The sequence below is a fragment of the Diuraphis noxia genome, unplaced genomic scaffold (genome assembly GCF_037042655.1).
Source record: "Diuraphis noxia isolate RWA-SAM2 unplaced genomic scaffold, SU_Dnox_SAM2 contig0004, whole genome shotgun sequence".
Lineage (NCBI taxonomy): Eukaryota > Metazoa > Arthropoda > Insecta > Hemiptera > Aphididae > Diuraphis > Diuraphis noxia.
Window position 1 is genome coordinate 57,970,754 of NW_028301714.1, and position 17,551 is coordinate 57,988,304.

Consider the following 17,551-nt stretch of genomic DNA (forward strand, 5'->3'; position numbering starts at 1 on the left):
ATATTTTGGCAATATTACAATTTTTGATTACAACTTAAAAATCTGTCACTTAAATTCAAACCGTTTCACATTCAGTAAAATGCATTTCGTCTAAAATTATTAAAAATCTTATCTAATAATAAAAAAAGAAAAGGTCTGGCGCATAAGAGCCATTCAATACGCCCTTTTCGCTAACGGGACGAGGTGGCCGAGTGGTTAAGGCGTTGGACTGCTAATCCAATGTGCTCTGCACGCGTGGGTTCGAATCCCATCTTCGTCGAAATCGTTAAAAAAAATTTTTTGTTTTTTTTCCCATTTTAGTGAAATATTTCCAAATTTTTTCATCGATTTAATCCATCAAATGAAAAACAGAAACGAAGTACACGTCTGCGTGTTGCTTCGCGGGATATATTATAGTTATTTGGCACCATATCAATCGATCGGTACAGCAACAGCAGCAGCTGAGCAAAGAAATTGAATTACATTACACACATATAAAAACAATTAAGTATCTATTTTAATTTTGATTCTAAAAACCAGAGTTTATTTTCAGTATAATTGGCCAGACGTTTCACTTTTTTCCACTGCCTTCTGTGTATAATATAAACTATAGTATAATGTTGTATCAGATTAAACCGACCGTGGTCGTATATTGTTATTGTAATCATGTTTAACATTCAGTATTCGACAAAGTATATTCGATTCCGAACAAACCGAATTGGTTAAACTCTATTATACCCAATTTCTATTTTTCCTTAAATTGATATAAAATGGTAACAATATGAAATGTTTCTTTTGTTTATTACATTAATATTATGAACGTTAAATTTATAGTTTTCGATGTCTTCAAAATAACTATAAAGTAAACTCTTCATTATATATTATAATATTTTACACGCTATATAATTGTTTAAATTTTTTATCGCGTCGTAGTGGTCTTAAATACTATTTAAATAATGCTCACAAATTGTTTAATGGTTAGTATTCCGAAATAAATAGTAGCTTTTTAAGTCTTTTTTTTAGGAATTTCTAATAATTTTTTATTGACATTTGTTAGATTTTTACTTTTGGAGACGTAACTCCTATAACTCTAAAAGGTTATTTCCAAATCATAATTTATAATGAAACGTTGTAAATAATTGTGTGTAATACATACAAAAAAGTTCAACGACTTTTCACTTTTTAGTAAAGGTCATTTAATAATTTATTTGACTAACGTCTGGTTATGTCTAATTTTATTATGCTTTGTTATATTTATCAAAGTGATAATGATCGTCATCTAGATAATTATTTATAATTTTGTATTTCGTATACCAGATGATTCATTGAGCATTCTCATCCCCTTTCCCTTCGTTTACGATTTTTGGATTTTTGTATAAGTACCTACTATAAACATTAATGTGTACTTAATAAACATATTTACAAATTCTTAGATTTTTATTTCTTTTTTAAATATTCAATATGGTAATGCAATTTTTTTCTCCAAATATAACCACTCTTTTTACGGTTAAATTATTGTCGGATGATGGTCTTGAAAATGTTGATGCATCTATATCGATCATTAAATAATTAATTTTTGAATTATCCTAGTTATTATATTTTTTTATGAAAGATAATTAGTCCTTATATTTTTATTTGACATTTAAAATATATTGTGTAATATTTAGTCTGTACTATCTATAGTTAAAAATGTTCGATTATTATCTTTTCTACTATTATTTGTAGTAGGTACATTCAATTGTTTTAGAACAACGTATTATATAATCAATCAATTGGTTTGTAATAATTAATATTATAATCGACTAATTATAATTAAATAGCAGTATTGCACACATCACTATATATTACGAAAAAATAACCACATAGATGGCTCAATGTTATTTATTTTATATAGTTTTTCAAAAATAAGTGGCGTAACGAAATACGGTCGTCCGCCGTCCATTGGAATATTATTCAATGTGAGATGTAATTAAAATATTTATGTAAGTTTTTGGGTTCAATTATAATACGTGTCCCAGGTGTAAAATCGTGTATATGGATTTGTTTACGTATTTTATATTTTACTATTAATATAATAGGTATACCATGGCATGCTGATCAGTGCAGTTCAATGTCCATGGTAACTATACTATCTACTTGTTATACTATTTTGATTGGTGTGTTTATTTAAACAATAAAATAAACTATTTTTAATTAATTAATTAATAATTATATAATAATAATAATAATATATATGTTTTTATCAAACACATTAGGTACATTTAGATTTATAAATTATAATTACTAAAATAACCACAATAATGTCACCTATTAAGTATATTAAAATATTAATAGTAACTAGTCACATATCACATATTCACGAATTTATAAGTTATAGTTATATATTGATAATTTCATTGAAGTTTTAGGAATATTCATTCTCTTGAATTAATGTTATACGAAGCTTGAGTAAATAATGACTCGAGAAATTTAAAAGCTTCCTTACCGAATAATATTGTGATAGTTATAGATAGGTACAGTAAGGAAGTTTTAATATTTTTATATGTATTTATACGCAGACCATTCTGGTGTACCTTGTATACCTTGTATACCTTATTATAGCTATTACTTATTATGAAGTTAAATGATACGACTTCCAGCATTCCTGTTCCTATCGTTATTTCTCAGTAAATTGTATCTAATGGCATAAAAGCAAGTTATTTATTATTATAGTTATTTATCATACGTGAAATATCTACGATACCATATTTGTAAATAATAAGTTGTATTTTGATATATTAACTCCATATAGTAACTTTTAAACGGTACGATTATTGTCATAAATTATAATTAAAATGGAAGCGTAGGTCACAGTTTAAACGACTTCGAAGTAAAAAATATTTAAAAAAAATTAGTTCAAATTAAAGAATCATAAATCTCTCTCAAGCAATTTAATATTTGGTAGGTTTGCCTACACTAGTTTCTGGTGAAATGAATTGGATGGATCCTGTAATATCTGTCGAAGGTATATAACTTCGAAATATACATTTCAGACTAGTAACATGTATTTGCGAGGTGTAATTTAGATACACTAGTCTTTTCATTCAAAATATAATTAATTTAACATATACGTCTGTGTAAGTCCATGAAATAATGATTTTGTAAAAATCCTGCAATCTTAAATTATGACATACGATGGCACTAAGTATAGTCATTATTATTTTTTATAACTAATAATTTTCAATTATAATGGTAGTTTTTTTTCTTTAATAATACTTTAGATTATTCAGAATAAGATTAATTTTATTAACGAAAACATATATTGAATACTCGGCTAAGTTTTAAATTAAATTTGTTCACGATTTATTTCTTTGATCTATATTTACAGTTGTTCACCATTTATCTTTCACGAATCATTTTAGGTACCGAATTCTAAATGCATCTTTATTAATCCATTCCCAACATTCTTTTATGTAATCTCAGACATCGGGGTTAATAAAATCTGTTCAATTCATGTACCCGTCGAAAATCAAATGTTAAGACATTCATGGAAACACACGAAAGCAATTGAACATGGGCTGAAGACAGAAACTTTTTTTTATACTTCCATTTTTAGAACCCAACTCTCGTTGATTGAACATCGTCTCTCGTACGGAATAAGCCCTCCGGGTGCACTAACCACTAAGGAGACGTCTTCAACTCTTTAAATTTAAAAATAATGCGAAAGCGATGATAATCTTTCTGTCAATAAAATCAAACAAAATTATGTATTATATGAACGTTATTGTCGATTACATGTCTTTATTAAAGCATAAACGGGTATTTGATACTGGCAGTAAATAAAAACCCGCTGTCGATAAAACCTGATTATGATCATAAAATGTACATTACGCTATTGGTAAACAATTCTAAATGCATATAGTTTTTTAATTTTGATTTTTTTATCTAATAGTTTTTAGTACTAAGCTCGTTATAGTTCGACACGAAATATCGGTGTTATTTATTTTTGTGAAAGATCAACTGCATTATTTTGTAAACAACAAAAATATCATATTTGCCGGTTATAGCGGTTATAGTACCGACATTTATTTATCTGGCAGCTGGCATATATTGTATTTTTAACTTTAATTAATTGTAATTAATTATTCAACACATTCTAAACATATTGATTATTGAAGAAAATCTTATAAAATTCATGATTTTCAGATGTTAGTCGAATGGATAACAATATAGGAGTATAATTATTGTATTGATGTTGGATATTAAAGGTTAAGGTCGTTAAGGATAATTAATATTAGCCATTAAGATCCATAAAATATGAATCTTAACTCGTAATTCAGAATCATAAACTCATAAAGGACTCCATGGGTAGTTCAAATTGTATTATTCACTTATAATTATCATAATCCTAAACATATGGACAAAAATATTAAATTAAATAATTAAGTGAAATATCAAGAAAGAAATTGTACACCTGTCTGTCATTCGTTTCCAAGCAATCATTAGTCCATTAACACATTATTTTATTTTTGGCACAGTGTTTAAAATCCAAACAACTTTTTTTTACTGTCTCAAACTGCTCAAACTAAGTGGATTTTGGTTTTTTGGTTTGATCCTGAAATACTAAGAACACCTAAATATTATAACAGGCCCTATTTTTATGTGCACCGCAAAACACAATGTGCACCACGAATGTACAAGTGTGCATTACGGTATACAAAACAAAAATTACATACCAGCTACTACAAAATATGATTTTGTTTGATTTGATTGCATTGTTAAATTGTTATACTTATACATATATGCATATATTCCATCTTCTTCTTCTTCATCAGCTTAGCGGTCCACTCAGAAACATCGCTGCCATTAAAATCTGTCTACATCTGTATCTCTAATATTATGCTGTACTCGTATATATAAGATATAGTAGTGCATAAATGTTCGTTTAAGGCAGTAAAATTAGTTGTGCAGTCCGAAATTTTACAAAAAATAGCGCCTGTATTATAATTACATAATCATACTGTACATTAATAAAATTATCTTAGCAAATTATTGCTATGGAACACAACTCATATATTTGTTGTGGTAGACACAAGCTAGATTAGGTTTAATCTCTTTTTTATTTATTTATTTTTTTATTTAACGCGAGTTGTAGACAGTAATAATTCATATGATAGCCTCGCCTACATCACTCCGACAAACTCGTTTTAATAACGACTGAGAGGATCTTTATGATATTGTCTGAGGAATGATTTTTATCATGTTGAAACAAATAAAACCGCGTCTGAAATCGAAATTATTTATGTTCGCTCATTTTATGCAGATCCGTTAAAATGTTTCAATACATATCTGGTTTTCTGCAACAATTCAGAGGGTATCCATAATATACTGGTCATAAAGGTTCTTGATGGTTTTACACTTTTATTATATTATACTGAACTGATAAAACATTTTTAGATCACGTGTTCAAGTGTTTTTTTTTTATGCATATTACATAATTCATTGTATAGCAAGTATACCTGCTGGTTGCTTCAGATGTTCCTATAATCTATATATATATATATATATATATATATATAGAGAGAGAGAGAAAGAGAGAATTATGCAATATAATCTACATATTGAGAATATTGCCATTTGTCGTATTAGATACTTATAATAAATTATTTCATTGATTTGTATTTTTTAACTGATTAATGGTCACTTTGATATATAAATTTTTAAGATGAAAAACTATAAATACCTTTTATTTGTATAAATTATAAACGGTAAAGTTATGTTTACGCTATAAACACCGCGACTGTCAGTAAGCCGAATGTTTTTAAATAACTTTTCTAAAGAACCTCGTGAGTGCTTTCAAGCTAAATTATATAGAATTTACTCATATAAGCTATACAACTATGGACATAGTACATCAACACCATTGATTATAAATTATTATATTTATAATGATACACCGCGCCGTGATCCTACTATATATATACTACATAGGTCTATAAACTATAGCTAAATCAAATCATTACTTAAATATTATAATACTGCAGTTGTTATATGTTTTAATTACCAGAACTTCAATTTGAAGTATAGCTTGATAAATTTGATTAAAATATTCATACAAAAACCTACATTTACTTACTGAGTAGGTAATGTATTTTATAATGCATGCCTACATATCTGAAACGTTATTATATATTGTTGAATCAACCATAATAATATAATGGTATATAATAATATTATAGGTACCTGCGATGATTATCATTTTCAAGTTCTAACCCATTATCGCCATTCGGTTCAAACGTTATCGTTTAGTTAATTTTATAAGACATTGGATATTATTATCGTTAAATCAGATGTAATGTAATAAGAATATCGTACGAATTCTACGATGCGAACATATCACACGTACCTACCTACATATGCGTGGCATACAAAAAATTATTTTTTACGTATCTATACATATATATATAAGTACCTAGTATAATGGTATAGTATATACCTACTCACTCGCCACGTGGTGCCCCTCATCACTCGAATATATATTATTAATATTATAAATCTACATTCAACGAGTATAATATAATATGTACAAAAATGTGTACCTATATGGTATGTAAGCGTTGATACCAGAACGATATATATATATGGGTGTATATGTATCTATATACAATACGCATTGCAGTAATGTGTAGGCATCAGGCACCTGCTATATTATAATAGGATGGTTGACGTTTCGTGAAACTCGTTAACTCGTCAATGTCTGATGATAGAAATGATTGGAGGCAAAATAAAAAAAAAATCGAAAATTTGTGCCTGTTCAGCTTGTACGGCATGTGAGCCAGTATAAATGTATAATAATAATAATGATATATTATAATTTATAATACTATATAACAATAATATTATATTTTAAAATAAAATATACAATATAGTAAAAATACGCACGCCGTGGTCGTTGGCCACGCAGAGCTTTTGAAAGAGACGCACGTGATCGACAACCATTTTCGCTCGCACATACACACACACACGTGTGTGTGCCAAAAACGATGAGCGTTATCGGGTTTACGTGCTTCAAGTCGCAAGATTTTCGCGTTAAAAAACAAGACGCGGTTATTATCGTTGTAACCGCTTTGCGTTCGTAAAATGCATAATAATATATTATAATTATAATAATAATTATTATAGCGAATGCCAAGCAAGAGACCCTCCGCATTGAATGCAACGCTGTTGTGATACGGAAATAATTACCTTTTGCTTCCGTCGGCATAAATGACGTTGCGCGGAAGGCCCCAGCATCGATTCCCAGACCGATTGTTTACTTACCCACCTTAAATAACATATCTTTTATAAGTTAAAGAGTTAATGAACTCATGAGTTAAAGAGCGGATGATTTTAAGGCTCTTAAAATTTTATTTAAATGCTCATAAAAACACTCTAATAAAACTTTTTTTAATATTTCAACAAAAACTGATAAAATATGATTGAAATATTATGCCACCTGTGTTTTTTTCGGATTGAATTACTATTATTAAACTATACAGAGTGATTCACTAAACATGCTCACCCTCATGCCTAATTTATTCAAATTTTGATATCTGGAATTTTTAAATTTAAAATATAGATGCCTACACAATTTTAGGAAAACGTTCTTTTTTTTGAGAGAGAGCAACTTAATTTTAATTTGCCAATGTATAAAGCACAATAAACCCCTCACCACGGTATTTTTTTCTTTAGAACACAAATAACTCAAAATCTACTCGTACAAATTTTAATTATGATTCATCAAATTTTTCAGAAAAATTTGCCAATGAACAATTTACCTTAAAAAAAGAGGAGGGGTCTCATTTAAAAAAACAGAAGTTATTATCGTCATAGGACCTTAAGTAGAATAAACAATCATAAGAATTTGAAAATATGGTTTACCGCATCAATCAGATTTATTGAACCTGTTGAAGAAAAAAGACAAGAGTGATGCATACTCGGTGAATTATCTAATACCTATGTATTAATAAAGTAGGAGTGCAAAATATTGTATTGTTAAACATTTTAAAGTGTATTATTATTTCATATGATTCTTGGGTTGAACCGGGATACTCGATTTGGTCGAACCAACATTCCATGACGACCAGAGCTAGAGTTACCAAAACTATCAGTTAAATAAATTTCAGATCATAGAGATCGGTAAACAAGTTATTGAACGATTTTTATAATTTTTATTGCAACATTTTTTTTTATGACTAAAAATAAAATTGTCTAGCTTCACTCCCATAATCGATTTTTTTTATTCACATTTGATGATTAGGCACCTAATTATTTTTTTATTGTGTAGGTGGATTTGTATGTTGTACATTAAATTTTTATAATATTAATATATGGTTTAATGGTACGCATCGGCCTTCCGAGACTTAGCTGTGAGTGCGTTTAAACGTAACGTTATATAGTAATAATATTATTAATGGAGGGCGCGACGCAGTTATATAGAGTGACTATACAGCAGACGTGGCGGAGACGTGACGACCGACTCCGCGGGTTTTGGCAGCGCAGAAGAGATGTAGGGCGGCGGCGGTGGCGTCGAGACTGGTATATAATATTATAAAATATATATATTATTATTACGTAGAAGCAGCGTGAAAACGAAAGGGAAAGCATCGCGTGCCTCATCCCATCGCCGCCGCCACCGCAGACCGTGTGTTAATATTAATTCGGTTTTTTTCTCGTATACACATCACGCTACGACCGCACGTAAACATCGCCAAAAAACCGTTTACGAGCTGCCGAATGAGCAATAGCAGATGAAATATATAATAATATTATAACGTCCGCGAAACCACCGCTGCCACGTGCTTAATACAATTATGATCGTTATACCGTTATCACTTTTCACTATCGAGGTCCGTATAGTAGTAAGTTTTTTTAAATTTTTTATTGTTATACACTTAAATATGAATCGCGAGTGCCGAATAGGCAGAAACGCGTTTTAATTCATCGCGCATATTACTATTATTCTATAATATAATATTATCTTATAATTTATCACAATATTATATTGAGCCTCCGTTAACAATATACCATGGCTATATATGGTGATTTAAATTAAGATTTAATAATATTAAAAAGCGAGACTTGAATTTGACACGTCCCCATCTCTTTAAAATAAAACAAAACTACGTTTGGTAATTATTACTGACTTGGTAACTATATTATTGAATTTTGAATTTATGATTAAGTTAGAACTAGGTTTATACCTATCACTTTTAGCTTGTAGGTAACAATCTACTTTTAATTATAAATTTGTTTTGATTAATCAAATCAGATAAAGGTACAATTATAAAAGTTAAACACTTGTTGATGATATGATTAATTGAAAATAAATTAATTCCCTATTTGATGTATTTAGTTTCATTTGAATTTAGATCATCATTTTTTCTGTTGGCTATTGAGATAACTTTAAACGTTGATTTTTTTTTAATTTTAGTTGTTTTTTTTAAATACTTAACCTTCACTTTTATGATCGCTTACTGGATAATAAAAAAATCGGGAAATAATGAATTCATCTATTATTCGTGTGATTTTATGACGGGACAAAACAGACTCGTCTCGTTGGCACACTGTGCTTAAAAATGGGACAACTCAGTCTTGTAGATGGGACGCGTAATGACTAAGGTCATCACCGGCATCCTGCAATTTAGCATCCCCTTAAGGTATGTGTCACCCCATCGCAGGGTGAATTCCAGCGCTCTGTAAATGCGTATAATGTTATATACCTACATCATTTCGCACATATTGATATATTATAATAACATAATATATCGTCGGTTACGGTAGTTTTACAGTGTTTATACGGGATACAGGCTCGCGCGTACCCTCTCGATTTATAAATATCGCCAGACCGTCGTCGTGGCAGCCTCCGTTGTTCCCGCCGAGATGGTCGGTCAGCCGAGTTTTATTTCGCACGATCTACATATTGCGCACGAACACACACACGTGCGCATGCAAAAATCCACAGCATATACAGGGCGAGTTACTGTGCACGAGTTAATCATAATTAGATATAATCGCCAATCAAGATTAATCTATCGGCATATCTTTTTAATATTTGTAAGACTTGTATGTACCTATTGATTTATGTTCCAAGCTGAATATTACATCAAACTATTTTATATTATATATGTATATTAGATTGGCGTGAAGACCTAATGCATGCATATAATAGAGAAGAGTGGAAGAATTTGATATTGGCAGCAAAGGGCCTAAATGGTCTATAATGCTAAAAAAAAAAAAAAAATGTATATATATATATATATATATTATGAGACTGTCTATCATGGCCTTTTAATCGTCTCCTATCATCGTGGAATATTATGCATCCTTAATAGGTTGTAAAACAACTCTGCAGAAATTATATTCTATACAGAGCGTTCGAATTTCGACTTTGTCCAATACAATGAAAATATCTGCATGCTTAAGCAATTTGTACAGTGTATAAGGCGGTGACGGTTTTGTAGAAGTTAGTATGTCGTTCGCAAAAATATTTTTTTAATTTTTGGTTTCAGTTCGTTCTCGTGGTAGTCATGTCTTATGTAACAGTTAGGAATAATTTTTTCATAATTTTAAAAATGTTCATACAAAATAATTAGTGGCTGATAAAGTAATAACTGATTATTAAATTATATATTGCGTCCAAATTTAATCTCGGAACAATATCTACTAGTATAGTAAAACCGGAGATAAATGAATAACAGAATATCGGAAAAGCTAGTATACAATTATGTAATAATTGATATAAATGAACGTTTTCACTAAAAAAAATTAAATATTATCTTGAAGTAGTAATTGAAGTACTATACTATATTATGTTATTATGTCATTGGCATGATTGCATGATTATATTTAATCATAAATAATTAATTTATAATATTATTAACATTTACACCTAAATAAAAGTTTTATTACCTATAGTTTTAGAATAAACTATTGAAAAAAATTTTGTATCGGTACATTTTTTAGGCTTGTCCCCCACAAGCGGGGTATTTGCCCTCATGGTTCTATAATATATGCTAACGAACAATATACTGCCCTCTTAATATTTGCCGGTTTATCCTCCTATGCGTACACTGCAGGACACTTCTCAAACTGCACGCATATACATATTCTAAATATTTAAAAACATGGTCTCTAGAGAGTAGAGACATACTTATAAATTCTAAAAATAGGATTTCATATATATTCACGGTTCTTAGAATGGAAACGGGGGGGGGGGGGAGGGGGAGAGGTGAGCCCGTTTGGCGAATCACACTGTATACACGAGAGCGAATACGATGACGTGTACCGCACATGACGAGACGACTCTCCGCCGCAATAATTATACTATTAGTTCTTTAACACTATATTTATGTATAACAATATATTATATTATATACTTCCATTGACCTTTCTCGATGCGAAAAGTCGTGTACAACACGCGCAGTCCGTATGAAATCGCTCGACACCACCGTCACCGAGGCTGCAGCTGCTGTGTCGGTGTGTTTGTACAGCACGCACCCATTACAATATGATGTAAGTACGATTTAATATAATAATAATATTATATTGCCGTTCGTTTGGTTTCCGCTGCCAGCGGACCGCCACCACGTGTGCATAAAATATTGTTTTCAAATTTTCATATATTACACATTTATACGTATTTTTATAACATTATAATATTTCCCTATACGTAAAGCCTTTATCGCATATTGCGAGTATACAAATATAATAATATTATAAGTAGATATTATAATATATATTAGGTACACTATATTGTTGGAGATTTTATAATTCCCACGTCGGATGAGTGCCACGACTACATTTAAACGGCAATAGTCGAGAGATTAGGCCGAGGTGAAACACTATAGCCCCCAACCCGATTTCCACCTCCACCGATCCTCCCTTACCCCAAAATATAATTACTTACATTATTCGTATACTATAATATTATAAAGCCTTTATCGTATATGACGAGTGTAAAAATATATAATACCTATTATAGACGTATACAATGTTACTGTATTACGAACGGGAGATTTGCACACACCGGATGAAGACCACGACCACTGTCAAACGGCGATTACCCTGAAATCAGGCCGAGATGAAACATTAGACATAGTTGGTACCAACGCCGCCATTATCACTAACCCACCCTCGCCTCGAAACATTATTGCAGTTCACCTTTTACACATATTATTATTATATTTTATGTATTATAAAATATATATAGAGCATAATAATATGTATATAATTTTATAGACGTATATATACTGTTATTGAATATTTCAACGGAAGAATTTGCCCACGCAGGACGAGGATCACGGCCATTGTCAAACGGCGATTGTCGTGAGATTAGTCCGAGCTGAAACACTAGACGAGTAGCTGGTATCTTAAAATATAATATCTACATATATAGATATTATTATGATGATGATCTGATGACGACGAATAGGTTTGCTCGTATAATATACCCCCTATCCCGATCACCACCACCACCCCCGTCGAAAATCCGACACCGGTTTCTGAGAGCCAATATCATATTATCGTACAGGTGCATAACATTAAGTGCGCGACAGACGACTAGAGATTATAGCTGCAATATAATATTTATTAATATGTATTATCTGTATCGACACGCCCACGCATTTGCGCTCAAGTCTCTCGTTTTCTCTATATTGTTATTATCGTATTTTTTTTTATTCTTTATTTTTATATATCAAACCCGCGTAGAATATTATTGTAATGGGACGTACGAGAGTAATACTCGACTCAGCTCCGGTCGGGTGTTCTCGTGTAATATTTATACAACTTATATAGCTATATGGTATGGATGCGTATACGAACAAATGCACTGCAGGGTTTATTTCTACCAAAGGTACCTATAACAGCTACAGTAATATTATAACGTTCTTATTATTCACGGGGTTTTATCACACCATGCATAAAACGAGACCGCAATAGTACTACACGTACTATATTATAATGAGCGAGCGTCGGTACTTATTCAAATCGGCATATATTATTTTACCTATATGGATGCATTTTAATATACATTGTATATATTATTATTATTATTATTATTATAACGTATAGACAACAATATTATAATAAGCACGTTTCACGCCACGACCCCTTGTATTATAATATTATACCCGGGATATCATCAACAGTTTCACCACTAGCGTTGCAATTATTGCATTGGATAGGACGAAATTGTATGAATTGTAAAAAAACAATATGCATTTTTTATGGGCTAGTATTTGTTTTCAAAATCACCAAAATATCAATCATTTTTTTGGGTAACAAAACGTTGTTAATTCCCCTTAAATAGTTTAAATATATAACAATATGTAATACTATATATTGTATTGTATACACCATGTATATTCATGTTAATTGTTTATGTACAGGTAAAGGAAAGAAAAATTAAATCGAGTAAGTTATTATTAATTTTTGCTTTAGGCATATTTTCGGATTTAATTATCATACACGACACAAATCGACAATAAACGTGTATAATTTTTGATAAACTTTTTATTGTTATTTTATGTAAATAGATGGTGATAATGAGAGGAATGTTTAAATTTAAATATTGTCAGACAAGTCAATGCATTAGTAAACATTATTTATTCCAAATTTAAAAATTATTTATGGCCTCTTGTATGATTAATTGCTTATTTTTGATTTTATTCGTCTATTGTGTTTTATTACACCCGAAATACAATAGAATAACATTTTGTATAACATTTTATACAGTTTTTTTTTCTATTATAAAGTTTTTTTTTTTTTTATTGATCTTGAAATTTACATAAATAAATTTCCGCTTCGATAATACGGGCTACTATCGTTACATTTTTAGTAAAATACAATTATATAATTTAAATAGTTTAACTATTTTTTAGTTGTGACTTATAGTTTATTATTTTTTAGATTATAAAGTTTATGACATACATTTTATACTATTATTATTATTATTTTAAAATATGTCAGGTTTATGAATTATTGTTACAATAATACAATATTTATCAAGTTATTTTTAAAATCTGCTCTAACGATATTATTTTAATAAAACAGTTCTTTATTTTTTTACTTAATTTACATATTTAATTTTTACTTAAGAGTATTTTTTCCAAGAACTAATTACATTCATATTGTTTTCATTTGAATGGTATTTATTTCAATAAAAACATTAAAAAAATTAATCACATTTGTTAGTATAGAAGATAAGAGGAATATCTATCCCGATAATTAAAAATCATTATTATTTACAATTATTTTTTTCTTTTAAAGCACAAAGAAGATACCAAGCCAGTTTTCTTTTTTAAGACTTAAAAATACACATAATATTATTGAAAAAATGTATATGCGAATTTGAGAAGATAAATGATGTTCGTTGTAAACTATAATTTTTGGCCATAAAGTTTTTACGAGCGTTATAATTGGAAGTTGAGACAGAATTTTGAACAATTTTGAGTGGGTTTAATTGTTTGACTACAATTATTATGATTAAGCATGTGGGTGGCTTCAATTTGAGTTATAACTTACAATTATAAAATGTTAGATAAATTAAAATTTTCATCATCTTTTCGAACAGTAATTTTTTGAATAATACATAATATTTTATCATGCGTATAATATTCTAATTGCATATCAAAACAAACTTTATGTATTAGTTAGAAATATAAATGATTTTAAATTGTTTGCATTTAAGCTAAAAAGATTAAATAAAATCTATAAATTCAAAAAAAGGAAAGTGCCGATAATTTGTAGTAATATATATAATTTGGTGTATCAGACCATTCTGAATATAATGGTTGTTATCTAAGGACCTAATGCAAAAGTTATAAGGTTATATCTAGGGTTCGGAAGTTAAAGGACCAAAAAGAGGCAAAATATACATGCAAATATGCAAGAAAAAATTATAAAATATGGATTAAAAAATGTGAAATATGCAAAAAAAAAATGTATTTATTTATTGAAAGTGTATCACTTATTTATTAATATACACGAAAAAAAATTATAAAAATGTATGTTAAAAAAAATTGTATTATTTAAAACTCCTATACATAAAAAAAAATAAAAAATATGGTGTGTTACCGGTTGGCGTTTGAGATTTTATTGAACTGAAAAAATGTAACATTATTAAAATAAATTAGTTAAGAATGAAAAAAATTAATTTTTGTAGAAAATATTAAATGCGCAAATATGCGAAAATCAATGAAAATCGATGAAATATGTACTTTTTCTCTAAAATTATCGAAATATGCAACATATGCATTTTAAATTTTAAATTTTCAAACTCAACATTGTATAACTCGGATTTCTCACTTGATCTACTATAATTCAACAGCATACTGAACAATATGCAACTCCTATAACTTCCGAAGTCCGAACCCTAGTTATAACTTATGTATCAAATATTTATTTTTTTGGTAATAGGTTTTTAGCAATAAATGATTTCTAAACTAGTTTTTCAATTATAATAAAGCGAAAACAAGTTAAATAGATTTGTTACTCTTCGTGTCATAAATTAATGTTAATATTCCAATACATATTGAAAAACCAGTCAATTATTTTAATATTTTAAAATAACCCGTGGCTGTTAAAAAATTATAAAGATCAAAATGCAAAAAATGCACAACTGGTTAAATTTGTGTTTGTTTTTGCATTTAAATAATTTAAACTTTCAAATAATTACTAACGAACTGTTATATAGTTTCGTATCAAATTTTAGTTGTCAATATGAAATTAAAATATTAAATAGTTTCTATTTTAATTCTCGGAAATTATGTTTTAATACGAATATATATGTATTATTTATTTTATTACTTAGTTGGTAATACTTAATTTTATAAAAAAATGTATTTAATGAGTTTAGTGATTCTGAAAGCAAATTGTATGATATAAATTTGGTTTAGAATCTCGCAGCACTTGACTCAAACTCAATACCCGGAAACCCTCGAAGGAGGCTGAAGAGAAGATGATATTGTGACTTGATCCTTTATCAAAAGTCAAAATTCTAAAAATAATAAATAAATAATACATATAGCTATAACAGATTAAAAAAAAAGTTAAATATAAAGTGTAATCGCTGGGTTATTTATTTTTTCATGCAACTCCCGTCTTGTTTATTTTAGCACGTATCCTTATTGTAAATAAAGTTTTACAGATTGTATGTATAAAATTGAAAAATATAGAAAAAAAATTTGTTTTAATTTCCAAAATCTTCATCTACTGTAGAAAATAAATTATTTAACTATGAATGTACAATTAAAAAAAAAAAATTAAAAAAAAATAATGTTGGAATCTGAGATGAACCAAACAAACCGAGTACCAAATGCGAAAAAATATTTAGGAGTCCACCCTTAACATTTTGGATGCTCAATTTATTTAAATATTAAATATAAATCTATGCAAAATTAGGTTTCCCATTAATCATTATAAGGCATTCGATAAAAGAAACTTGTTCGAATGAAATATATTAACAAACTAAACACTTAATCACTAAAAAAGGTTATAACAACATATTAATATTACTAGTAATTACTTAACTTTAAAAGTATAGAACTAAACGTGTCAATTAATAAAGTGTATTAACTTAAATTAATTTACACCATTTTGTCTAAAGATTAACAAAATTATATAATTATGTTTGTCATGTGGACTAACTACAAGTAAGACACGTACACAAATGTATCCATGTAAATTACTTATCTAAATGTCATTTAGACATATTTACTACTCTTCGAAAATCTATGATGATTTATGAATAATTGAACACCTAATAAGCCACCTAAGGAGAAGTATATTTTTTCTAATATTGCAGTTAAAAAATTACCATCGATATTCAATCACGTCTTAAATTGAAGTTCAAACACGTGTTGACTAATTTGAATCCGATGACCCTATAACCATACACAGGTTACTTTCGGGTTCATAATATGATGTGGTCCTATAACCCCTTATATTATGTACGATCGTGACGGTTAATCTCAAAATTATTATTATAACATGCTTAGATCGTGAACGGCTTTTGAAATTTCATTTTAGTAATTTAGATTTTTAGACGCGACCAAACAAGGTAATAAATCACACATCTCTGCATGTATGCGAGTGTATCATTGACTGTAGTTATATTCCATGTCCATAAAATATTCGGAATATTGAGAACCTTGAGATGGAATAATTGCAGGCTGTACACCGATTTTTATTTCTTGAAGATAAAATTAGGTTTTTTTCGCATAAAAACTATCACGGCCACTCGTGTTTACATTACGTCGATATGTAATAAGACACGACATTATATTATTATTATTTCTGTTCTTGTTTGCCAATAACTATTAGCTCTAATGTGGTGTATACAATTTCATGTTATTATATATATTTTTATTTGAGTGTCTTAAGTATCTGCAGATACTGTAGTTGTAAATTTTAAAATAATATGTACATGAATTACGTGTTTTTTTTATAGGAAACCATTTTTTTTTAACTAGTAAAAACGAGTTTGAAAATGCGATTCCACCCTATTTATATAATACTATGTTTAATATTAAAACTGTGGATTGTGTAATCT

General features: G+C 28.8%; 1 protein-coding gene and 1 non-coding gene across 4 annotated transcripts in view; both read left to right on the forward strand.

The window, feature by feature from the left end:
- AdamTS-A (ADAM metallopeptidase with thrombospondin type 1 motif A) overlaps nt 1–17,551 on the forward strand; it is a 100,410-nt gene that overhangs the window by 59,854 nt on the left and 23,005 nt on the right. The window contains exon 1 of one of the 3 annotated variants that reach the window (XM_089225921.1): nt 11,400–11,511. The exons of the other annotated variants lie outside the window; for them this stretch is intronic. Within the exon in view, the coding sequence (XP_089082047.1) occupies nt 11,428–11,511 (84 nt within the window). The 5' untranslated portion in view covers nt 11,400–11,427. Of the gene's footprint in view, nt 1–11,399; nt 11,512–17,551 lie in introns of those variants that run through there. 3 annotated transcript variants of the gene reach the window in all.
- On the forward strand, nt 178–259 carry TRNAS-GCU (transfer RNA serine (anticodon GCU)). The gene has a single exon. It is a non-coding gene; the product is annotated as a tRNA-Ser (tRNA).